The 27424-nt window shown below is 40.5% G+C and overlaps 1 protein-coding gene across 4 annotated transcripts in view; it reads right to left on the bottom strand.

The window, feature by feature from the left end:
- MAP3K4 (mitogen-activated protein kinase kinase kinase 4) overlaps positions 1-26175 on the bottom strand; it is a 113414-nt gene extending 87239 nt beyond the window's left edge. For all 4 annotated transcript variants that reach the window (XM_080805530.1, XM_080805531.1, XM_080805528.1 and 1 more), the window contains exon 1: positions 25929-26175. In XM_080805530.1, coding sequence (XP_080661656.1) covers positions 25929-26071 — 143 coding nt within the window. In that variant the 5' untranslated portion in view covers positions 26072-26175. The remainder of the gene's footprint in view (positions 1-25928) is intronic.
- Positions 26176-27424: the final 1249 nt, after the last annotated feature.

Genomic DNA, 27424 nt, shown 5'->3' on the forward strand with positions numbered 1-27424 from the left:
AAGGTAACTTGTGTGCTCAACTGGAAAGGGTCTGGGCCAGAACTGGAGTCCCAGTCTAACCCCATGCCCAGACCCTTCGCACTCCCCAGCCTGGTCCCTGGAATGTCTGCCATCTCCCACTGGCAGACAAAGAGGGTTACCCCCTGCGGAAGGAGGTTCCTACTGGCTGGAGAAAAGAGCATGGGGACAAGCTGAAAGACCTGGCTCTCTGCTCAGCTGTAGGACTCACATCTTTGCTGAAGTCTTTTAACCACTCCCCATCTAAATTCCCTCGCATATAAATAAAGGCATTGGCTAAGATACTGAGTCTCAACTCCGCTGCGGACCCACAGTGTGACTACAACTTAAATGAAAAAAGACAAAGTGAGGGTTTTGCTTGCCCTACCTATTTCTGCAATTAAAATAAAAGGTAGAACTCAAATCCTCAGGTAGCTAATTACCTTCCCTACCGCATCCAAGAATTACCCTCAGTAATCCGTGAAAAAGCAATACACTAGTCCTCTAACACAGCATTCTTCAGATCAGGCTAGTGTTTCCATCCGTTCTGTGTAAACCCGTGTGTGTTTAAGTCTAAAAAAGAGCATACAACTGCTCCCTAAAGGAACAGAAAAACAAGCCTTTTAAATTAGAGAATAAGCATTTGAAATTAGCAACATTTTGGGGCACCTGGGTGGCTCAGTGGGTTAAGTCTCTGCCTTCGGCTCAGGTCATGATTCCAGGGTCCTGGGATCGAGCCCCACATCAGGCTCTCTGCTCAGCAGGGAGCCTGCTTCTCCCTCTCTCTCTGCCTGCCTCTCTGCCTACTTCTGCCCACTTGTGATTTCTCTCTCTGTCAAATAAATAAATAAATAATCTTTTTAAAAAAACAAAAAGAAAGAAATTAGCAACTTTTTTTCATTCAGAACAGAATTCTGTGCAAGAGAGGAGACAGAGGTCAATATAAAAATGTAAATGTGTATTATGTTATTGTATTCACTTTGGGTTTTTTGTTTCTTGGGTCTTTGTTGTAGTGATTGGTCTATTTAGATGGAGTTCAAAACACACATTAACTGTTTCACACTTCACTGTGTGTGCAGATGTGTCAGCAACTCAAAGTGTTGAGCTCCTCCAGGACAGTAGCCATGTCACTCATTCAACAACAGCCGTCCTGGACAAGTGCTGTGCTAAGAGTTGAGGAAAAATACATCCCTGAACCAGAGAGTCACCATTCCTGCCTTCCCAGAGCTTTCAGGCTATACAAAGAACTAGGTATGTAGCACCTAAGGACACACACACAAGTCTGAAAGTGCAGTCCTCGATAACACTGGAGAAGATTACAAAGCATACTGGCAGACAGGATCGAGCCTCGAGAACCGAGGATAATAACAAAGGCGACCTCTCTAAAGAAGGAACACCGAAGCTGAGATTCGAAAGCTCTAAAGACACGGACTGGAAGAGGGAGAGGAGAAGGAGCTGAGCAGGAGCGTGCAGGGCTCACTGGGGAAACTGCAAGGCCACGGCGACCTGGGGCACAGTGGGCAGAGTGGACAGGAGCCCCCACGGGAGCAGGCAGCTGTCAGATCACGCCATGCCCTTCGCCCTGACAGAAACGTGCAGCCAAGAAGGACATTAAGTAGGGGAGAGACACGAGAAGACCTGCCTTTCTCTTTAAGAATCTACCACATCACCAGACACTACTAGAGAGGTGTGCAAACAGGCACAATTTTCCAGCACTACGCAGACTTTTTCAACTACAGGCTTCTCAATTATTCAGACTTAAAATCAACCTAAACAGCTATTCTGTCTATACTATTTCAATAATCAAGACCAAAAGAGGAAAAAGAATTGCTCACCTGACAAGAACTATGCCCTAAGGGACTATGAAATCCTTAGAAATGGCACATTAACAACTAAGAAGTAAAACACTACCCAGCCCCAAAGATATAATTAAAGATGTATACACACACAAAGGTGTCTCATGAAAAATATAACTTTCTTTTAATTAAAAACTATGTAAACTAGGCAAAAATTTAAATGGGTCTAAAACAATTTTAGAAGAAAAAAATAAAAACTCCTATTTTAATTATATAGCTTTCTTCACTCAAGAGAACATAATTGGTAACTGTGGTTGGATACATAAGGCCAACGTGAAATTTACTGGAAATGTGGAGTCTAAAAGTCCTGTGTATGCCAAAAATAAACACCACCTACAGTTTCAGAAAGAAATGTCTCACAGTATACAATTAAATGCAACATGTACAAAAAATATAGGAAATGCAAAAAGTTACCGTATCAAAACTATATTTCTTTATATCTCAATCACCAGAGCATGAATCCCCTGAAACTGAATGTAAATTTTTATTATGTGCATTTTTGAGAGGAGTCAAAAGTCCACAGTTTAATCATTAGATTCTCAAACACAATCTATGACCCAAAAAATGTAAAGAAGCAATGGCCTAGACAATATTTACTACACATCTAGCAGGGTTCTCTTCTCAAAAAAATCTCATCCTGACATGTATTAGATACTCAAAGGATAAAGGCTTTAGATGCGTAACTGATTCAAGATCAATATTCAAGCTGCAAGGTCACTTCTGCAGTAGCCAAGAACAGACAAATCCCCTCCCAACCACAAATACTGGCTTCACACAAAACTGACTTAAAAATCACATAAATGTCATGAAGTGAACCAAATGAGAAACTGATTTTCAATCTTTTGTGACACATTGTTGTTTTAGGTTTAGGATAACACAATCGCCCACACTCCCTGCAAAAGTGGTTAATTAAAATAAATTAACATTTGATTTAGTAACACAATTAATTTAGGAATAAATTAATTCTTAAATGGTTCATAATCAAAGCTATAACTAAATACAATAAAGGGAAAGCCTTTTGGGAAAAAAAGAAGATTTTAAGTAAATATGGAATACAATGGTTCAGTAAATAGGAGAAAAGGAGATGTTTCATGTGATATGATACTAGAAATGCGAGAGCAGAAGAAAAGTACAAGAATAAAGTTGTAAGACTGACAAGGGCAGAAACTATAGAAGAACATGAGATTTAAGCAGTGATTTTTCCAGTGATGGCTACCTTTATGTTTATCCTCTCTGGGGCACATCAGATTTTTTCCAAGCAATAGGTTGACAGTATTCATCAAATCTGAAACATTTACAGTCATTATTTCTTCATTTTTTTCCAGTTTTCCCTCGTTCTTCTTTCAGGAACCCCAATTACACATATGCTAACTGCTTAATATGCACTCACAAGTCACTGTTGTTCTGTGCATTTTCTCTGGTCTTTGTTCTCTCTGTACTACATTTTGCATGGTTTCTATTGCTAGGTTCACAGGTTCGGTACTTTTTCCCCTACAGTGTCTAGTCTGTTGAAAATGCCATCTGGTATATTTGTCGCTTCAGAAATTATATTTTTTACCTTCACAAGTTCCATTTGGTATTTTTCGTATCTTTTATTTTTTTCTCCATTGTTCATGTTCTCCTTTAAATACCTGAATATAATTGTAACCATATTAACATCCCTTCTTCTACTTCTATCACTTTTTAAATTTCTGGGGTTGTTTCTATTGGGTGAATACTTCTCCTGGTTATGGGTCATCTTTAACGGCTTATTGGCATGTCTAGTAATTTCTGGTTGGATATTAGACATAATAACCACATAATTCTATGTGATTGAGTATCTGGATTTTTCTGTCTTCCTTTAAAGAGTACTGGGCCTTTTTTTTTTTTTTAACAAGCTATTATTTCCAATTCCACTTTATCCTTTCAAGATCTGTTTTCAAGCTTGCTTAGGGTAATTCCAGATGTGCCTTCACTCTAGAACAGTCACCCCACTACTAAGACATGAATCCTCCAAATCCTTATTGCATGTCCCAAGTGATCAACACAAGATGAACTCCACTGTGACCAGTGGGAATTCAAGCGCCTCCAAGTCCCATGTGAGTTCTGGGAACCTTTCAGCTCGTAGTTCCCCAATGGCTCTTTGCTTAATCTTGTAGTTTCTACCCTATGCAAGTGCATCTTGTATTCAAAGGGGCCTGACGCAGATTTCTGGAGCTCTCTTCAATATCACCGCTTCCTCTCCAGAACTCTGCTCTCAATTTCCAACTGCCTCAGTCTCCCTGAACTCCAATCTGCTCCCTCAATTCAAGAAGACCACTGTGCTTTGCCTGGGATTTTCCTGCCTGCACCAGACAGGAACAACCTCTTGTCAGAAAAACAAGGTAATTACAGGACTCACTTAATTTGTTTCCCTTGTCTCAGGGATGACAATTGGATACAGTTTTATTGTCCCAACGTCTGAAAACACTTGCTCCATATTTAAGTTTATTTAAAATACAATAGAAATAGTTTATTATATACCACTAAAAGACAATATATTTGTAAATTTTTAATTTAAAAATTGCTCTGTGGATGTTTTTAGTGTTATAATGAAATGATACACCATCTACTCCATAATATATATAAGGAAAAGCAATACTTGACTTTCAAAGTGACTAACTCTATAATGTACCTAAGTATTTTATGATAGAATCATACAGCTGTTACTTTAGGAAACAAAGAGGGAAAATTTTGTTTACAAACAAAAATAAATATAGAAAGGCGAACACTATCTCTTTTGGAGGTTAAAACATTTACAAAGAATCAAATCCAACCCTTTATTTTGTAGTAATTAAAATGCTCTAGGTCTCAGTTTCTATAATTTACTTAAGATCAGAAAGATTCTTGGTAGACCTAATTTTTAAAAAGGAATATAAAATATCTAAAACTTAAGATTTAAAAGACAAAACTGGTATCTCTTAATATACAAATCTATCAAAAAATGACATACTTCTCAATTAGAGATGGTACCGGAACACCAAACAAATATATAGCATTTTTGGCAGTTTTTCATGGGTGTTCATCAGAAAAACTGTAAGTAGTTCTGTTACTTTAAGTTCTCCTGCTGAGGGGGAAAAAAAATCATAAATAAAAACAAAATGCCACTAAATCTGTGTGACTTAGCTAGAATCATCCAAACAAAATTTCTAATACATTAATTTATTAAGACAAGAAGCCACTCAATTGCTGAAAGCTTATATTTAGGTATACAAATATATTCCTCTTCTGCAAGAGCAATTTTAAATGCAGAGTCTCAATACTTCTTTATAGCTCAATATTGTATTGGTAACACTAAAATCTTTGTTGATTTTTTTTTCTCCTCATCTATGATTCTTTTCTCAGTGCATACAGGACCTTTCAGAAAGCTACATACTCCCATAATATTTTTCATGACTAAAAACTTTTCTTAACAGAGAAAGACATAATAAGGAACTAAGGTATTTTATAAAATACGCTGAAAAAGTATTAGCTACAGCTGGAAAATTATTTTCAGAGATAATCAATTTACACTTAAATTGAAGCTGAATTAGTTACTTTAAACCATCTCTGCAATAAATGCTTACTAAAAGTTACTATATCCTAAACACTATCCTAGGCACAGGGATACAAGGGGTTAAAAATATAAAGACAACCAAAACAATCCTAGAAAAGACTAAAGTTGAAGGACTCACCTTCCTGATTTCCTGTTCCAATTACTGTAAAGGTTAACAACAATCAAGACAGTATGGTTGTGGCACACAACAGATAGACTGATCAATGGAAGAGAGCCGAGACTCCAGCTATACACTTGGACCTAGGGTCAAACGACTTTGGACAAGGGGGCTAGACTACTCAATGAGGAAAGAGAGTCTTTACAGCAACTGATGCTGGCATAACCAGGTTGCCACACACAAAAGAATGAAGTTGGACCCTTAACTCACACTACATACAATAATCAATTCAAAATGGATCAAAGACCTAAATGTAAGAGCTAAAATTATAAAACTCTTGAGTAAAAATAGGGGTAAATCTGTAGGACCTCAGATTTGGCAATAGATCCTTAGATGTGACTCAAAAGCATGAGCAACAATGGACAAAATAAGTTAGACCTCATCAAAATTTAAAATGTGCATCAAAGGGCACTATCAAGAAAGTGAAAAAGACAATCCACAGAATGAGAGAAAATATTTGCCAATCATATATCGGATAAGGGACATATCAAGAATATACAAAGAACTCTTATAACCCAATAATAAAAAGACGGATAAGCCAGGGCACCTGGGTGGCTCAGATCCTTAAGTGCCTGCCTTCTGCTCAGGTCATGATCTCCCGGTCCTAGGATCCAGCCCTGTGCCAGGGCTCCCGGCTCAACAGGGAAGCTGCTTCTCTCTCTCCCTCTGCCTCTTTCCCCTGCTCATGCCCATGCTCACTCTCTTTCTCTGTCTGTCTCAAATGACTATTTTTTTTTTAACTAAAAAAAAAAAAAAAAAAAAAGATAACCCAATTTAAAAATGGAGAAAGGATCTCAATGGACACTTCTCCAAAGAAGATATATAAGTGGCTAACAAGCATCTGAAAAGATGCTCACCACCGTTAGGAAAATGCAAACCAAAACCATAAGATAACACTTGACACCCATTATTAGTAGGGTTCTTATCAACAAGTCAGATAATTACGAGTGTGGGCAAGGATGTGAAGAAATCAGAACTCTCATATATTGCTGGTGGGAACGTCCAATGGCACAGTCAGACTGGAAAACATTTGATGGAGAATTTCCAATCCGAGGTATATATCCAAGAAAAACGAAAACGTGTCCACACAAACACTTGTACATGAGTGATTATGGCAGCATTATTTCATGAAGGCCAAAAGGTGGAAACCAATCAATGTCTACGGAATGATGAACGGATAAACAAAATGTAGTACACCCATTTCAGGGAATATGCTTCAGCCACATAAAGCAATTAGGACTGATACATGGTACAACACAGATGAAACTTGAAAACGTGATGCTACGTGACAGAAGCGAGTCACAAAAGACCACATGTTGTATCATTCAGTTTATATAAAATCTTCAGAATAGGCAAATATACAGAGACAGAAAGATTAATGGTTACTTGGGGTTGGGAGGCATGGGGATTTGAAGGTGGCAATAGCTAATGGGTGTAGGGTTTCTTTTTGAGGTGATTCAAATGCTCTAAAATTCACTGTGATGGTGGTTACATACAATTCACAGATTTGTTAAACTGTGAATGTATTTAAACCAATTGATCTAGACACTTCAAATGGGCAAATTATATGGTATATGAATTATATCTCAATCAAGCTCCTTTATCTCTTCTGCTGCTGCTTCTTTTGTTCTTGCTGGGGTGGGGGTGGGGGGCAATGACACCCGAATGTGAACCAGAAACTTCCTGATGTGCAGAAAGCTATTTTTTAAAAAAACAATAAAAGCAAGATCCCTACTCCTATAGTTCTCTCATGCTCCATGTAAATTCTAGTCCTGGTTAGAGTCCTTTCTGATAACAGAGACACAATGTTCTCGATAGTCCAGAATTCAAATATATATACTTTCAGGTTAGTACAACCTTTCAGCACCTTAATACAAAGAAAGGTTATCTCACCTGTTCATTTTTTTCTTTTAAGGTGGTTTTATTAAAGCACAGGGACAGGACCCATGAGCAGAAAGAGCTGCCTCACCTGTTCATTTCTTGAAGAAACTGTGAATAGCAATAAATTTGGGCAACTTATGGTACAGATCTCCATATAACCAAATTAACTCATTTTAGTCACCTATTATTCAAATTCTGGGAAAAATAATGAAAAAGCACTAGCAAAGTGGCAGGATCTGAAAGGAACACAATCTATTTCTCCCTAAAACAAGTGGAAACAGGGATCTTGTGACAGGCTCTACATTAACTTGCACTCAAATACCAACTCCAGGAACAAAGCTCTTACCAAGTACATAGGATGTAGTACCAGTGGGGCAAAAAGCAACAGAAATCTTATTTAAGAAGCCCAAAAGAAAGGGCACTCCTTTGTCTTTTATTAGTTCACTAATTCTCAGAAAATAAGAGCATACAGAGAATCCAGGGGAAAAGGTGCCAGTGAAATTATTAAAGTCATGTCAGTGATAATTCATTGAATTAATTCTTATTCATTCCATCAACAGATACTCAGGATCTACTATGGGCATGGCTACTAGAATAAGATTTATAATGATGCAAAAATACATAAAGCTCACATTATAAGCTCCTTTACAGCCTACCGTACATGAAAGCTGTGGTATTTTTCCAGAAAATATTACAGAAAATGATATTTTATGGTATTTTTCCAGAAAATGGGTCTGAAGTTCTTTTCCCTTAATTGCCTGTTAGACTTTCTAGATTTCAGAAATAGAAGAAAATTGAAAAGAAAAAAATTTAACTGTGAACATCTAAAACTTCAATATATATTTTTTTAAAAAGCTAAGCCATACTAAAAGCTAAGATGGAGAAAAAAACACACTATCCTTAATTTATAAATGGCTCATTAAATCTGGCATGAAAAACACTAAGACACCAACAGGAAAATAAGCAAAAAAGGCAAAAAGATGATTAACAAAATAAATTTAAATAGCAATAAAATATGAAAACAGTTCCACCTACACTAGCAACCAGACACTCAAATTAAAAGATAACATTTTCTGGACTATTAAATTAGCAGACTTTTTGTAATACTCAAAGCTACACTACTGGTGGCCTATAGTACATTGTACATTTGTACAATCTTTCCAGAAGCAAATGTTTAACAACAGATATTAAAACTCTTAAAAGTGTTCAAACTCCTTCTGAAGTCTACATTCAGAAAATAACTTTATAAAAGCACCCAGAAGAGCAGAGTTGTGTACGAGGAAATTCATTCAGTGTTATCTACAACAGTAAGAAACTGGTAACAACTTCCACAGTTTATGGGATAACCACCAAAGGGAGTATGATGGAGCCATTTAAAAATGTTTCAGTATTTTTACTGATAATGGCAAATGTTCACAATACAATTGGATAACATAACATGCCCACCTCAGCCTAAAGAGACCTCTTCCCACCCCTGCATAATTTACTGGGCAATTAATCATTCTTGTGCTATCTCTTATTACTAATGCAAACCATTATTGAGAGCCTTCACCACGTCCTCTCACAGTTACGCCCACGGAGGCAGGACATAAAATAGAGAACCGCGGACTCTAAGGTATAACAAATATGGATGAGTCCCGGCTCCAGGTATTCTGAACCAATATGTCTCTGAAAGTCTCATTTTCCTCATCTGAAAATCGCACATCGACCTCACAAGCTTGTCGTACTCGTTATATAAAACAACCCGTGACACGACTTGAATGATGGCACACAAGCAGATGACAGATGTAAATTTATTACCATTTCTGCACCAGACTACGAATTATCAAATGTTCATTACCTTATCTGTTCTCCTTAACTAGATTATAAGTTCCTTGAAGGCAAGGCATGTCTTACATTATGCTTATGTGTAATGAAAGTATTACCTGCCTGGGGGAACAGGGTATACTCACAAGATGAGTGCCTTTCGAAATGACTCTAACAGAAGAGGCAGGAACCAGCGACTGACACACAGGAACCAATCTAGGCAAAGACAAGAAGCCGAGGAAGAACACAACACATCCAGGAACTGGGAAGACGGTCAGTGTGAATGGAGACTCTCACTTCCAAGAGGCAAGGGGTTCGGGAGGTCTGTTTGGCCTTCACCTCCAGCTTAAACTGAAATTCGGCTACTGATGAATGGCAAATTTGTGTGGGGATGCAGTGGACGGTCTCTTCACAAATGTGATTTAACTGAAACCTGTGGCCTCACTAATTCTAGCTAAATCTGCGGGCGGGGAGATCTCCAATTCAGAAAGTCTTCTGGGTCTAATGAAGGCCCTAGAGGGCCCAGTCACTAAATCAAATCATATCTTAATTCTACCCATCACTGCACCCCCATGGCCTGGCCACCCCGGCCTCACACCTGGTAGGTACTTGAGTTATGAGCTAGTCTCAAGGGAAGTGAAGATACGGTACAAGACGAGAAGGTTAAGACGAGCTGAAGCCACACACTACACCACTGACTACTATTCACGACGGGAAGGTGGAGTTTTTAAATTTCATTCACAGACTCAGGCTCATGAGTCTCCCTTTTTAGTAATCATCCCTCAGTACATACATACTCCTTTTGGATTCCTGTTAAATAACACCTGGATATCCCAGGAGCCAAGTGCCTTCTGTCACAAAGTAAAAAGTCAGCCCCAAAGTCGAACTTCATGGCAAATGTTCCTGATGCTTCCTGAAGTATTTCCCCAATTCACTTCCGCATCCTACTTCATCAGACACGTGAGTGCAATCAACCAATTTCTAAATTACTTTAGTTCAAGACACGATTTCCAAAATGAAGTGTGCGAATGGGGGTGGGCGGTGGGGGGGTGGAAAAGCAACCAACCAAGGGGCTGCCACCATTTTGCTTTGCCAAGGAAAGATTTGGAAAATACATAAAATCTATTGCCACCATCATCTCCAAAACATACAATTTAGCTCTGAAAAATAAGTTTAATTTTAAAGAAAATACTACCCTGTCATTTTATCAATTCACTGCAGGTTGATAACTTGAACACCTGTCTGGGAACCCCTCATTAAAGGAGTTTATTTGGCATATGCTGCCAAAGAAACTTTCCTTTAAAGTATTTTACTTTACAAGTCCTCATGAGACTTTCCTTCTGTAAGTCTATCAGGACAAGGACTGCTACTGTGAGTCAGGAAGCATATTTCTACCCACCTCGTCTCCCTTCTTTGCATTTCTACCTCTTGCGGCCAAAGCTCTCATCCTTCTCCTTGGGGTTCTCCTCATGTACTCGCTCTCCTGCAACCACTCCTAGAATTACACGCCTACGAAGCGTCTAAGCAAATGTATCAGAGTGTTAGAGTTCCCACTCCAGAGGCGCCTCAGGAGCCTCTGAGGATCATCCGCTCCAAACACACCAGGAGTAAGAGGCACAAACAGCATAATCCAACCACACTACAGAACCACCTCACAGCCTTCAATGCACAGAACTCCGAAGTTCCAGAGCAGAGAATTCAAAGTTGCTTTAATAAAATGCTTCCTACAAGACACCTCTACGTGGCAAGATAGATTCTTTCTTAAACTTTGCAAATAACTAAACTGTTAGTGGTTGAGTACTTTACAAGAGTTAATGACAGCAAATACAGCAAGGTGATTAGTGACATAATCCTAAACCTAGGCTCGATAGTACCGTCAAGCTTATCGGACTCAAAAGAAAATAAAGGGGTAGGCAATTACACAATGAACTTAGATGGACTACGGACTACGTAGGAAAAAGAAATTTAATGGATCAAAAAGACTTTTATTTAAAGTGAAGTTTTTAGGGGCACCTGAGTGGCTCATTTGGTTAAGCAGCCCAACTCTGATTTCAGCTCAGATCATGATCTCAGGGTTGTGAGATCGAGTCCCACCTCAAGCTCCATGCTGGGCATGGAGCGTGCTTGAGATTTTCTCTCCTTCCCCCTATGCCCCCCTCTCTTTCTCTCTCAAAAAAAATTAAAGTGAACTTTTTAAAGCTGCCTATTTGAGAAAAAAATACATATTGGTTTAACCTAAGAAATGTAAAAAAAAAAAAAAAAAGCCTAAAATAGAGAAAATTTCTAATCAAATCTTGAGTCTAGTTATTAATACTATTTGAGACAATTTACTATGCAACTAGTTTAAGAAATGTTTTTATAACAGGTCATAACAAACCAAAAAGTACTCTCAGGATACAGTCTTAGGAGGTCCCAACACATTCATATACAAATGTATTCATTCATCTACTAAACACATCCTGCATCTCATGCAGCAGATATAGTACTAGTCACTTCAGGAATAAAAAGAAGGTGTAAGATGATAGCTAGTACCCTCAAGTAATTCACAGTCAAGAAGAAAGATATATGAACAATTTTTAAAATACAACAGGAAGAAATGTAAGTAACCGATTGACATAAGACAGCTCAGGGGTGCCTGGTGGCTCGGTTAAGCACTCCACTCTTGGTTTCTGCTCAGGTCATGATCTCAGGGCTCCCCCTCCAACCTCCCGTGTCAGGCTCTGCACTCAGCAGAGTCTGCTTGCCCCTCTCCTTCCCCCACTAATGTGTGCTCATTCTCTCTCTCTAAAATAAATAAATAAAATCTTAAAAAAAAAAAAAAAAAAAAGAGGGGCGCCTGGGTGGCTCAGTGGGTTAAGCCTCTGCCTTCGGCTCAGGTCATGATCCCAGATCGAGCCCCGCATCGGGCTCTCTGCTCTGCAGGGAGCCTGCTTCCCCCTCCCCATCTGCCTGCCTCTCTGCCCACTTGTGATCTCTCTCTCTCTGTCAAATAAATAAATAAAATCTTTAAAAAAAAAAAAAGAGTGTTCAACCTCACAAGTAATCAAAATACTGGCAAAGACAAAAATTCTCACTGTAATGGCAAGAAAAAACTTGCATGTTCCTGGTGAAAATTAACACAAATTTCCTGAGGAGCATTCGGCAATATAAATCAAAGATCTCTAAAATTATAAAAACTTCAAAAGATGGTAGCAACCCAAGTGTTCACGGACAGATGAATGTGATATATACATACAAAGGAATATTACTGGACCTAAAAAAGGAAATTCTGTCATGCCACAGCATGGATGAAGCTCGAGGACATTCTGCTAAGTAAAATAAGCCAGTCACAAAAAGAAATACTGTCCGATTCCAGTTACACAAGGTGCCTAGAATAGGCAGGTAGACTTGAAAGTAGCATGGGTGTCACCCGGGCTGTAGCGAGGGGGGATAGGGAGTTGTGACTTCCTAAGCACACAGTCTCACTTTTCCAAGATCAAGAGTTCTAGAGACTTGATGCCTAACAGTGTGAATGAATGTACTTAAAACACTAATAAACTGTACACTTAAAAAATGATTACTATGGCTGAAAAAACACTGAATGAATACACTGCGATACATCCACAGGGATGAACATTTTACAAAGAGAACAAAAGAACCACTGCTGCCCAAAACAAACACCACAGGCGAATCTCACCCACAGTGTACGGCATGAAAGCTGTAATACGAGGAGGGGTCTGGGTAACGAGAAGGGGCAGGAAAGTGGCTGAGTGGGGGCAAGAGCAGATTCCCAGGATGCCGCTCCCGGTCTGCTTCCTCACTCAGGCGATCGCCAGCAGGGCACATTCACTTCTGGATAACTGGTCAGGCTATACATTGCACATGCACACAAATATCTGTGTGACATTATACAACAAGAAACAGCATACAAAAATTTAAAACTAAACAACCTGAGGAAGTTACCACGTCCTGCCTAATTGGTCAACTCCTCTCTTTGATCTTTGTATTATCAAATTCTGCCAAGAGCCTGTACAGTTGCCTCTATTATAATAAATCGACTGTATAAAATTCTGTACTTAAAGAATAGCAGATTATAACTAAATATATATATATATATATATATGCATACTCTTTTACAGCAACCGCATTTTCAGAATTTTATCCTAATAAAACATCCTGGATATACATAAAGATTGAGTTAAAAAGAATGCTCGTAACATTGTTGTTTATAATAGCAAAAGAAATGGAAACACCCTAAAAGTCCAACAAAGGACTGGTTAAATTAATTATGATCACAAAGGGCTTCCTGGAATAGAAACATTAGAAAACACTCAATGGGAGTCAGCACAGAGCTTGCTACGCAGCAAAGGTTCCTACCGGTAGACTGAGACTGTGCCAAATTTTACGTAATAAGTCCCTACATTCCACTTTCTTTCTATCCCATCCCACTTTCTTTTTATTCTTTGTGAATTTATCAGAATCTTGTAGAAGCCAGCAGGTTCCTCTGTATATATACTACCATATATAACACATTAAGTTTCAAAATAGCAAGAGTCAGGTGCCTGGGTGGCTCAGTTGGCTGGGCATCTGACTCTTGATTTTGATGCTCTCCCGGTTGTGGGATCCAGCCCCATGTCAGGCTTGGCACTCACTACAGAGTCTGCTTGAGGTTCTCTCCTTCTGACCCACCCCCTACCCCACGTGAGCATTCCTTCTCTCTCTCTCTCTCTCAAACAAATAAAAACTTTTTTTTTTAATGGCAAAAGTAGAGACCTCCTCCTATTTCACTAATTTTAAAACATACATTTTCCTACATTTTAACATCTCTGATATCACACTGCTTCCTACAACTGATATAAAACTGCACTGTGTCATAGTTCAACTGCAATATTTTTTCCCTCCATGAGATATAAAATTATAGTGCATCTTACAATCAAGGACATCCTATATTTGATGAAACACTAATCTTTCAAAGCTCATTTCAAGAAGTTAAATGAACAAACATTAAGCAGATAAAAATGAAGTCTATTCAAGAGCAAAAGCACCAAAATAAATATGAACCAAAGAAAATTTTTAAGAAGAGAAAAAACTAGCATTTTTCGAGCCTATAAAAATTATGTCCAGATATACACAATTCAGTAAATTACTTCACACTATTCAGTGCAAATGAAGATACTCAATGTTATAAATAAAACACAACAGCGAGCTGGGCCCTTACACACATCACCTGTGGTAACTGTTCGATCTTATCTGAGCCCTGTGCTCCTGGACGAGAGCAAAGAGTAAGAAACCCCACTCGTTTGTGCTCCAAGAATGGCTACCCAGAAGGGCCACCGTGTCCTCACATAGGAGGAAATAAGACCCCAACTTATCTTCTCCTTGATTTCCATGTTTCATAAAACAAGTTTTCTCCCTCCTCTTTGAGACAGTCTCCATTAATGAATGTTCCCACACTGCCTGAACTGCCTGAATACTATGTCCTTCATCGTTTAAGAAAGCCAAAGCTTCTCCTGTAGGAAAGGTCTTTTACAATCATGCTACCCTTTCTCTTTACTTTTAAAATCTTCACTGTCACTTTGGTCAAATATATATTTCAAGCATCACTTCTTGGTAATCCATAATCCTATCTTAACTAAAATGTTCAAAACTCCTGACAACTTTTGATATTCTGCCTTCCCAAAATTAAACCCTAAATGGGACTTTTTTTCATACCTAAACTGTCTTTGAGATTTCCCACAGGGGCCTTGGAAAATCACAAAGGATTTGCTTTTTCATCTTGTAAAAGAAGAGCGGCTAGAAATAGACTTACCTGATGCATTACTATTGGTGAGTTACTGAATCAGAGCAGATGCTTAAATGTGTCCAGGTTAAAATATCAGAAATATTTGAAAAATGGTTTGCTGTATGAGAAGTTCCCAGAGAACTGTCAATGCCGGCACTGTCTGTGACACACTTCTGTTTCTCAGGCTGCTAGAGCTACCCTGGATATTAGACGACAGACATACTCTCAGGCCTAATTCAGTTGTTTCCTCTATTGTTGTTCACTTAGTCACAACTGCTTTAATTTGAATCTAGGATCTTCTAGGCCAATGGTTCTCAAATGGAAATTGTTATCACTTACCCATGGAGTTTTACACATACACAGATGTTTAAGACCTACTCCAGATTTACAGAATCTCTTTACTTAATACTCTTGATATATTCTTGGTATATTCCAAATACATGGTTAGTACAATGTTGGCATATTATATCAAGACTATTGTATGTGAAGTACATGACGATTTTTCTCTATAAATATGTTTTCCATTTTCATAAATTAGACACAATATCCACTCTTTCTTGACAGCAGAGTTAATCATTATGTTTATAAATATTTTGTCTAAAGATTTTGGACTTTTATCTTGTTTTGTATGTCACAGAAACACCCAAATTTTATCAAATGCCTTAATCTCATCATGAATCCCTACTGGATCTTACACTTTTGAAAATTAGCAGTAATAAATTAACCAGATTCACTTTGCATTTTCCATCACCCACAGATAGGTTTCTGTTTAACTCTGCTGTTTCCCTGAAAGCACACTTGGCAATCATCTCTAGGCTAGAGTGTCCACCTTCAACAAAGACAGGTTGTCCCAAAGCCCGGGGAAAAGGACTATGCCAGGTACTTTTGGGTGTAGGCTTCGGATAGCATGTTCAAACAACTTTGAGACCATGCCAGTGGGCTGAGTCAGGATTTCTCAAACTCTAGTCAAGAAGGTGGATTCATAAAACTGCTAACTGCACATCGGACAGAACCAGAATTGCCTACAACCAAATGCACTGATGAAGGACGACTGTGGGTTTTGTTTGGAATACTGCTGCTGTACTCATGTTTTATTTTCTGAATACATAAGGAACTTCTTTCTCTTTTCTCTTAAGCTCACAGCAATTTGGTAAACTACACTTCTGTGATTGAGATTAATCAGTGCATTCTTATCTTTCACATTAGTATGAGTAAAACAACTTAGTACCTTCAAAACAGAGATGTCATAATGTATCAAGACTTAAAACTTAGGGGCGCCTGGGTGGCTCAGTGAGTTAAGCCTCTGCCTTCGGCTCAGGTCATGATCTCAAGGTTCTGGGACTGAGCCCCGAATCAGGCTCTCTGCTCAGCATGGAGCCTGCTTCCCTCTCTCTCTCCCTGCCTCCCTGCCTACTTGTGATCTCTGTTAAATAAATAAATAAAATCTTCAAAAAAAAAAAAAAAGAGTCATAAAACTTGAAATATCTTATAACCTAATAATCCATCTTAAAGAAATAATCAAAACTACTGAAAAGTTCATATAAAGACTTTTATCAAATCGTTAATAAGAAGTGGAAATGTGTATATTAAAATAATTCAAGAACAATCACTTCAATTATGGTATATACATTAAGAGGAATACTGTTTGAGGCACCTGGGTGGCTCAGTGGGTTAAAGCCTCTGCCTTCAGCTCAGATCACGATCCCAGGGTCCTGGGATTAAGCCCTACATGGGGCTCTCTGCTCTGCGGGGAGCCTGTTTCCCTCTCTCTCTCTCTGCCTGCCTCTCTGCCTGCCTCTCTGCCTACTTGTGATCTGTCTGTCAAATAAATAAAGTATTTTTTTTAAAAAAGAGGAATACTGTTTGTCAGTAAATATGTTCACCCCATAGGAAGGTGCTTATGATATGGTAGCTTTTGAAGATAAATTGTATGGAGAAAAAATGTATATACAAATGTGTATATACATATGTGAGTGTATATACACATATATATATTGCAGGCATAGATAAACCCAGAAAATAAATATGCCAAAATGTTAATGGTAACTATATTTAGGTGGTAAGATTATGGTTGGTCATTTTCTTATTTGTACTTTCCAAATTTTTCAGATTTTTTCACAACAGACATGTATTGCTTTTATAATCTGAGAGATTTCTAGCTGATTAAGTTAGTTTTATTAATCAAATTTTATTTGCTTTTCTGAGGCAGCAGCTAGATCAATCTGAAAAATATTACTCTTAAATACAGCATGCAACATTTTAAAAAATGAACAGTACTGACCTAAGTTATAAAGATACATCAAGTTAAATAACTTAAAAGAACCCCCCCTCCAAAAAAAAGACTGGGCTGTGCCGACTAACCTAAACAAGGCACTTCACTGGTAGTGGGACACTTCAGATTCTAAGAGCATGGTTTATGACCCGCCAAGTCAGAATTCCAAACCCCTTTAGGAATAATATGCAAAAAAATCAAGTAACTGAAGCAAAAGAAAGAATTTTGGAAAACTCATGTTCCTGAATCTTTTTTCTTCCTTCTATGACTTCTGCAGACATAGAAAAAAACAAATATTTCAGGAATAATGCAGATGATTACAGCTATTTTTAAAAGTAGCTAGTCTCTAAGCACATATGATGGCTTTTTAAGAAAATTAATTATAACAGACTTCCCCTTTTTTCATTTTAAGCCAAAAAGGAAGAAAAGAGATCTATAAGCACGATAACTAGTAAGGACTGAGTACTTTATATAAAAGGCCATTATTTCACCGAATCTTAACAACCTAAAAAGTAGGTGCTACTATTTCTACTATTTCTCAAATGAGGAACTGAGTCTGAGAGAGGCTACGTAACGTTCCAAATGCACACAGCTAACAACCAAAGGTAAGATCCAAAGCCCATCTGTGTACTACCAAATCCATGCTCTAACCAATATAGTCACCGCCTCCGATACCCAACAGGTATCGGCCGAGAGCCTACTAACTGTTAGACACTGTACCGGGAACTGGGACATAAAAATAAGCAAAACAATGTCCCTGCCTGCATGGAGCTGAATGTCTACTGAAGGCAAGGCACAACAAACAAACATTCACACAAATACAGCATTACAAATGGTGACACACTCTGGGGTGGCAAAGCACAAGGGCCATGCAGACTTATAATAAAAGGACCTCCTTTAATCCCGGGGAGAGGAGGAGGAGGTCAAGGAAAGGTTGACTGAATTAAGTAATGCTTAAGAGAAGACCTAGCACAGGAGGAATAATTAACAGGGTAAAGAAGGAAGGGCAAAAGACAGCTCTCCAGGTCGTCTTCTCTTAAAAATAGACTTCACGGCACTAAAAACTGCTGTATACATGTGCGCGCGTGCACACACACACAAACAGCAAGGAAAATGGGGCTCCCCCCACTTAGGGTCCACACTATTTGAAAAAATTTAAATACAAATCAGTGTTTTAGAGAAAAACACACAGCCTAAGGTATTCATATATTCCAATCCCAATTTTACTTTAAAATTAATCCTAAATTCTAAACTCATCTTTACAGTTCCTGTGGGTTTTTTTAAGGTTTTATTTATTTATTTGTGAGAGAGAGCCAGCCTGTGTGCATGAGCACAAGCCCCCCCACCCCGCACCCCAGCAAGCAGAGGGAGAAGCAGGCTCCCCACTGAACAAGGAGCCTGATGCAGGACTCGATCCCAAGACTCTGGGATCATGACCTGAGTCAAAGGCAGATGCTTAACCCACTGAACTACATAGGCATCCCTACAGTAATGTGTTTTAAGGATAAGCAACGAAGAGAACAGCCCTGAGCCGCCAGGGTAAGATGCACTCTTATTATTCTTGTCTTCGGGAAATAATGCTGTTTCAAGAAAGAAATATTCAGATCATAACCTTGCCCAGCTTCTTCAAAAGGATCACTTAGTGCATCAGTACTGTGCCATTCTCCTGACTCAATCTCAAGGGACAAGGGACAAAGTTCAACCGCGCCTGTTTTTATTTTTGGTAGAGCCATGTTTTTCAAAGTGAGGGTCACAACCTATTTGTGGGTAATAAAATCAATTTAATGGATCATTGTGGACAATTTTTTTTAACAGGACAGAAAAGAATTATCAGAGTGCATCATACACTGATTAAAAGGTCAAACATTACTTGATAAATTTTTATTTCGCTTATATAGCACACACATACTGTTGTAACATTTATTTCTTACTGTAGGTCACAGTCGCAGCCAGAGTTCAGTATCACTACCACAGAACAGAAATTACAATCTTACTGTCTGCTTAATCTAAAGACTGAGTACAGAAAAGAACAGCAAGATAAACCAAAAGGTTTCACCATTGGCTCCTTTCCACTCTGGGAAAGTTTCGTGGGTTTAAAAAAAAAGAGGTATATACAATGAGCTTGGGACAATTTTTCAGCAGGGGAGGGGGTTGCATTTTTTTTTCTGAAAATGAATCTTTCATCACTGTTGTATCCTGTACAGTCTACTTAGTCCAGAAAATACAGTATTCCACAGTTGGCGAGTAACTAGCCACGTGGGCGTGAGCGGCTGCTCAGCTAGGCAGTCAGGTGGCTGAAGAGCACCTTTAGCTTTGGAACCTAACCAGGGGAGCACAGTGCGACAATGAAAGAAAGGGAAGCAAGAGCCTGGAGACCTGGATCCTAAGCTGTGACCTTGGAGAAGCAGCAGCCTCTCTACATTGCTTTACTCATCTCTAAAATACAGAGCAGGGTTCCAAACTCCCTTCCAGCTCCAGTTCTTGTAATTCTACAAGCAATGGCTGAGAGGTTGGACTAAATAAACACTAACAATCCTCCCAGCCATAAGACTTGCACTGTAAGCACTTAATTCCTTATTTCAATAAGAACTAAAGAAACCCAAGTTACACCTACATTTTTAGGTTCCTACATAAAAAAGACTTTAGGATTTCTAATGATACAATAAATACATGTATTAAATTTTCTTCCAAAATATTCCCACTGAGAGAGTAAAAAGGTTGACAATTTCTATTAATTTTACATCCCTAAACTAGCTATCCTCTAGTAAGTCCTATTCAGAGCGTTCTACAGTTCAGCAGTATCCTCAAATAGCCTGCTCACATGCACAAAAGGCTTTCAATGAAAACATCAAATCTGATCAGCTTTAAAGCTTAGTATCCACTTTTCTCCACAGAAGGTTTATTTCCTCTGAAATTATGCTGAAACGAAATCCACTTATGAAATGCTTTTGATAGAATACCTAATATATTCTTAATAGCTTTCCCTGCTACTTTATAAACATTTGGCATCCAAATGATCCATGAGACTAATACTTCTACTGATCTCTGCAAAATACGACAAATGAATATTCTTACTAGCAAAAAACAAACTCCCATTTTGCCTATGCTGTTAGTGAATAAATATCTAAAGGCAAATTGCACTCCATTACATGAGTCTGAGGTCTGTGGGATATAAAAGAATGTAGCTACCACACCTACTTTCTTCTTAAAATACAGTGGCTTTGCATGTGCCTCTTAAAAAGGGGAAAGCATTTTAATATAACATACATGATGAAGATACAGTCATAGATCCTAAACTGTAGTACTACAAATATGAAAGACCATCATAAAGCAAGCCCTTTGTTTTATTGCTGACACTACTTGTAATCTACAAATTCTGTTACCCAGGATGAACTAAATAATTGAAGCAAACCACCTCAATATAGTCAGCTCAGTTAGTTCACAGATACTAAAAACACTTTTGAAAAAAGAAAACTTAAGTAATTAAGATAATTTAATTTAAAATTTGGCAACCATATTCTCTTTATAAAATGTAGAATCTCATCAGTTTCAATTTTAATAATAATTCAAAGGACACTTAAAATTATAAATGTACTAGTTAAGAATTTACGCTCTATAATTAGCTTTTGATTATAAAAGAACATGTAACACGTTAACCACAAAAAGTTTTTAGGAAACAATTAGTATGGATCCTTTCAATCTTTTTTCTGTGCACATATACACTTTTCTTAAATGAGATCACAATGAGCATTTGCTGGGATTTAGAAGCCCAATTCAGATTATTCAGAGTTTAAGCAAAAATACAGAATCTATTAACTCACATACCGATTCAAGAAAAAAATGGAGGTGAATCTAGAATTTAAAAATTGGCCAAAGAGCTCTTCTGGCCTGTCTGCCTTTTCTCTGGGGTTAATGTTACTGTCTGAGACCAAACTACTTCTCCATGAGCTTGACTACAGCTTCCAGGAGCTAGCTCCAGGCTCAGAACTCCACATTATATGTATTTTGGTTATTAAAAGAGCATTGCTCTCCTCCAGCTCCAATTCTAAAAATCCTAGGAAAGAATCCTGATGGCCTGGCTTGGGTGTCCACCCCTACAGACAGGAACACGTAAAAAGAGGGCATGTCCAACCTGAACCAGGGAGCTAGAGCCGACAGAGAAAGGGATGGCAATGGGGGAGAGCGAGGACAAAGGAAGGACAGACATAACTGGTGGAGAAATATATACCATCTGAGCAGCCACCTCGAGTTTTGGCTCCCATGTCCTGCAAATACTGTTTTATAATCTGTTCTCACTGAATGCAGTGATGAGTATATAGACATTAGAACCACTCGCAGTGTTTTAAAAACTGGATACTGAGGTCCCACTGACCTATAAAGACTTTTCTAGAAGGACTTCTGTCATGAGCATTTTTCCATGTCACTGACTATTCCTTAAAAACATAGTTTTTAATAGCTGCACAGAATTCTAATATTGTTCTAAATTTTTTTCAATTCAATGATTTAAATCCAGAAAAACCACATACCATCCTGATCTTTTTTTGAACATAATATTCACAAGAGTCAAAAAGCATTTTATGAAAGCACCAACCACTGACATCTCCGCCACACCTTTCTCAGAAACTATGCCGCAGGATTCTTTATGGGGGGTGGCGGCAAGAGGGTGGATTATGGGGTGGGTGGAGACAGTTAGGTGACCTTCTGTGACTTACCACTAGTAAAAATCTAGCACTGAGGGTTTAACAAATGTCTTTAAGGGACAAAGATATAATATACCTCAAAGAATGGACAGAGGAGCAAGGTATGGCCGAACCTAATTAAAGCAAGACTGAAGATTATAAACAAACACACTATAACCCAACTAACAGGGAAGTTAGTGACAAGGAGCAGGGGAGGGGAGGTTTGAAGCAGCCTCTCAAGTCTAAGGAAATGAAAGCCTAAGAGTCTGTCACACGCCTCTCCTACTAGAAGGGGATACATCTCATAGGTATACAAGCCAACCTTCCTGGTCTGTTAACACTAGTCGCAAAAATCATTCAACTAATTTCCCTTGATGTCACGTTCACCGATCAATTTCTTAGCTAAACTCTGGCTTTCTGTAGCAGAATACACTGGCCCACCAGGTGCAGACAGAGCTGAGAAGCAGGTGAAGCACAGGACCTGGGCCTTGCTTATCTTATCCTGCCAAGGCAATGTCAGTGTCAAAAAGCAGACACTGCCCAAACTCCTTGTCTGATATTTCTTCTGTTTTTCCTTCGAAGAAACTATGTCCAACGGCCCACTGATCGGCAGCACCCAGGTGTCTTTAAAATGAATACACACCGCCCAAATAAGAAGGCTGAGACAACAGAATGTTATGAGTAAAAAGATAATCATCAAGGAATGAGGAATTATTAAGTAACAGGAAGTTATTAGAGCAAATGTATCCAGTAAGCAGTCAAGACCTTATATCCCCCATATCTCAGGTGAGCTCAGAACAAGATTGACAAGACACCGAGAGAAGACATCAAGGAAGTAGAAGCAACTTCTAATAATATGACAATGAAAGGGAAGCACAAAGTCCTTCTTGAGAGACAAGCTGTCCCCACTTCAGAACACGAGAAAGCTTCTGCCATCACTGGAGCCCTTTGTTACTGCTGCCAGACGGTCAGGCCTTCTCTGCCCTCTGCCGCCCCCGCCAATGGGCTCTCCCGCTGTAATGGCCTCAAGCCACGCCCATCCCTGACGCCGCCCAGGCAGTCTGCAGCGGCACCAGAAGGTGGATTTCGCTAGGGAGAATAGGTGACATCCAATGTCAAGACTGAAACATGTGGGCTCAAAGGGGACATTCAGGTTGAGAGAGAGATCAAATTGCCTAGGATTGACAGAATATTCAAGTACCGTTTGACTAGTGAAACACATTTTTTTCATATTAACTTACAAGAACCGTATTATATAAATAGTAAATTAAAGTACCTTGGTTTAGGGAAAAAAAGGTATTTTATAAGTTCATGTAACATGTACTTTTTGAGGTGAATAAGTGAGAACAATGAGGCTATTTCAACAGAAATATTCTAAATGAAAAGTTACAGATAGGAGCGGCTTTTTATCAGCCTTAATATCCAGGTTCTGTTTAAGTGCAGCTTCAAGAAATCACAGAAATAAATTGCTCCAAATTAGTTTTAACAGCTCTCCTTGTAATCTCAGGATCCGCCTACAAATGACCCAGAAGTCTGAAAAAGAAATTATAAGAAATGTTTACTACTAAGTTAAATCACTAACAACTGCTACCCTTCCGATTCTTTACCAAAAATAAGGACAAAAAGTATCCATGACTGACAATGAGCAGCACACTATAACAGAGTACGATCACCTCTCAGCCTGTTTTGTCCTCCTCAGTGATTGCATAACTCTCACGTCAGCACACACCAAGCAGATGTGCTGGGCCGGCACCTGCCACAGCGGTGCACTGGCCAACATGTGCAGACCTGCACGCTACAAAAGACCCAGGCATTAGAGCACCCTTCCTAATCAATGACACGGTAACGTAAGGTACACGAACAAAGGCGGCAGAAAGTGTTTATTCTGTCTGTCCCAAAACCAGTTAACCTGGTAGCATAAATCACCACCTGATTGGTCTCCGGCATTGAAATGTGTTGTCTATCTGTGTGTCACGGGTCAGTGCTGCATATTGAAGAGGCGGTGGTACAATGAGGGTGAGGGTGTGTATAAGACAAAATCACAGCATTGTCAAGTAATCTGTTTTACAGATTTGCTATTGTAAAATTAACTGTAATGTTGCTAAGAAAAATATTTCTAAGATCTTCTTGTTCCACACACTGCTGTTCCCTTAAAGTTGGATGAAGCCCATTTATCCTGACCTATTTTTATCATAACAAAGACAGAAAAAACCCGGCTGAAAAAAAATCACGGTTTCTTTTTACCGTTGGAAAAAGTGATTTTTTGGCACATTACCACGTCTCTGTGCGCTTTTCACTTTTACCTAAGAAGGTTCACATCTATTTTTTCCCAAAGTTCCGCTAAACAGATTTATAACCTCTGATCTGCCCATTTGGGTAATAAAATCATGCCTCTTCTCCAAGGTGTTTAAGGGTGTGCAATGTGCAGCCAGACTTGAGCTCGACTAGCTGTGAGAACTTAAGACAAAACACCTAACCTTTATGCCTCAGTTTACTCACTCGTAAAAGAGAGGTAACAGGACCTACTTCATAGGATGGTTGTACAAATTAAGGAAGCAAAGAAAATGGCACATTTTAAGTGGTTAAGAAGTGTTCACTGTTATTCCTTACAGAAGAACTTAAATGAGTCAAAATGCTCAAAGATAATCTACTAACAAATTTATACAATAAGCTACCTGACAAAACTTCTAAAAATGTTAGACGTACTCAAAAGGAACAAAATGAATTTCCGTTACACTGTGTCATATTATTTAGAGAAATTCTTCCTTAAAAGTTCACAGAAGTATCTCCGAAGTTAGGAAAATGAAGAACGATGTTTTTCACAGCTTATAAAGTAAGTTTTATAAAAATAAAACAAACCCATTTGAACTGACTGGGTCGGCAAGCAAGGCTATGGTTCCCGTGTTCCGTTCTAACGACAGCTACAGAATTTGTTTTAAATTGTTTTAAGGAGGAAAAATAAAGAGGACACTTATCTGCCTTATTCCTGGAAGTACAGAGCAAGACAGTTAAGATGCAAGAGGAACTCTGCAAGTATTTTCATTATAAGGGACAGGGGGCAGCAGTTTGCAAGTTTACTCTACGATGCAAAGGACGGGGTAAGAGGACATTAGAAGATACAAACATAGGCACATAAGAAGAGGTAGACTCTTAGTTACGGTGAGTCTGATTTTCCAGACAGAAAAAAAAATGACATAAAATTAATTACTACAGTCTGTAAGGAACAGAATGCAACAAACGCTCTGCGTACCGAAGTTCCATCTTAGAGCGTCCGGCGGTGGCAAAGTTTGAGAAATCAGTCCTTTACTTCATGTGCACGTGTGAGCAACAATCTGCACATCGCTAGTACCAAAGGCGGTAAAGGGCCCTCAGAAAGAGAAACCAACCTGCCTGTTTGCAGAGACGAAGTGCAGTTTCTCACAGGAGAGAAAGCAGGCAAAGGAAGGGGGTGCAAAAGGAGGGCAGGAGGAGAACGCAGGGAAGCCGCCAGAGCGTGTCTGCTCCACGAGCGTCTACTTCTTTACTCGAACTGGGGCAAAGAGGAGGTAGCGTTTTCGCTTAGCAACGATGCAAGCAGTTGCAGCACGGCCCCTGGCCCGAAGCTCGAGGCGGGGAGGAGGTCACAGTTCCCGCAGAACCGGGGGTACCCCACCTCGCTCTCCGCCCCGCCGCGTTCGGGGCGGGCAGTGAAGCTGCAGGGAGGGCCGGCAGGCTGGACGCTCGGGCGGACCCGCGGTGCCCGGGCAGGGGTCCCTCGGCCGAGTCGGCCGCGGTGCCCTCGGTCCAGAGTTGCACCCCGCCCCTCTGGCCCGGCCCGGGAGCCTGGATGCAGCCCTCAAAACCTGGCGGGAAGCGCAGGCCCCCACGCCCCCTCGGCCTCCGACCGAGCTTGGGCCAGGCCGGGACCCGCTTTTTGCGCCGGGCCGCTGCGGCAGCCCCACTCACCTCGCCGCCCGGTAGCGCTCGGGCTCGGGCTCAGGCTCGGGTCCCGGCGGCGGCGGCGGCGGCGGCTCCTCCATGGCGGCGGCGGGGGTGACGGCGAAGGCGGGCGGGGGGACCAGCTCGGCGGCAGCGGCGGCTTCTCTCATCCGTGCACGGGGCCTCGCATGGCCGCGGCGGGCAGTAAGCTGCAGCCTGGCGCGGCGGACCGGAGCTCCGAAGTGCGGGAGTGACTCGGCTCCGCCTCCGCCTCTAGCCCGCCGCAGGAGCCGCTCGCGCCGCGGCCATCTTGGAAACGGCGACCGGCCAGCGCCGGGCTACGGCGGGCGGCGAGGGACAAGCCTCCGAGGGCGGCGGCGGCCGCGGGCGCGGCGGCGGACAGGCGGGGACCCGGCGAAGGGAGGGGCGCGGGGAACCGGGGGCCGCGGGCGTGGGCGACCGAGGCGGCGGCCGGCGAGGCACGTCGGAGCCCCTTGACCCGGGGGCCGCTGTCGCGCCGCGGTCGCCTCGTCTCGCTCGCGAGGCGTGTGCGCTGGTCTGTGTGCGCCGGGTCTGCCGGGCGGCGGGCGGTGGGCGTGCGCGGAGGACCCGGGAGGGGCCGCGCGGCCTGGGTTAGGCGGCGATCAGAGGCTTGGAAGTGGGCCGTGAGCTTTAAAAGCAAATGGATCACCGCCAGAGGTGATGCCATCCTCAGAAATACTGTTGGCTGCAACGCAGACGCTCGCGGCCACACGCGGGCGTGGGGGCTCCGGGGCGCGCTGCTGAAAGTGCAGCCTTGGACAGACACGAGAAACCGGGATTTCGGAGACCGAACAAAGTCTCCGGAAACGCAGGACAGGAGAGCTACCCTCCTACCGCCAGGGCTGGAAAGAGCACTGCTCTCACCTCACCTCAGTATCACAAAGTGGTTTTGATCCTCCAGAAACGCGGGCGGGGGTGCCGCTACGGTGAGGGAAGAGTTTTAAGGATTGCTCCAGAGTTACAGCGATGCTGTTGAAATTCCAGTGCGTCCTGAGCCCTGAGAGAGGACCGGAGGCTTCAGGTTTTAAGTTGCACGTATTTACAGGTTTTCCCCCAGAGTCAAGTCCAGAGTTAACTCAAAAATAGCATCATTTAAAATTAAGTATATTTCTCGTCAGTCAAATGTGCTGGTTTTTTAAACTCAATGCGGTAGAGTTTGAATACGTAAACTACACGTTTTGAATAAATGTTGGTAAGAAAACCGGTCAAGACAAAACTTGAAATACGGTTATATTTAAAGGCCCGTTGTGAAATTAGCTATATTGCCCTCAAAGTACCTTACAGAAATTTCTGCTTCAATCTCTTGTATCATGATAGTCTGTGTTGACATTCATTTTATTTATTCAACAACATCCGTTCAACAAACACTTATCAGATGCATATATGTGTCAGGGACTGTTCTAGATGCTGAGGTTACAGCAGTGAGCCAAACAGACTAAATCTTGTCCTGGTAGAGCTAACCTCCTAGTTAATCAAGGGGA

Source organism: Martes martes (genome assembly GCF_963455335.1).
Source record: "Martes martes genome assembly, chromosome: 6".
Taxonomy (NCBI): Eukaryota; Metazoa; Chordata; class Mammalia; order Carnivora; family Mustelidae; genus Martes; species Martes martes.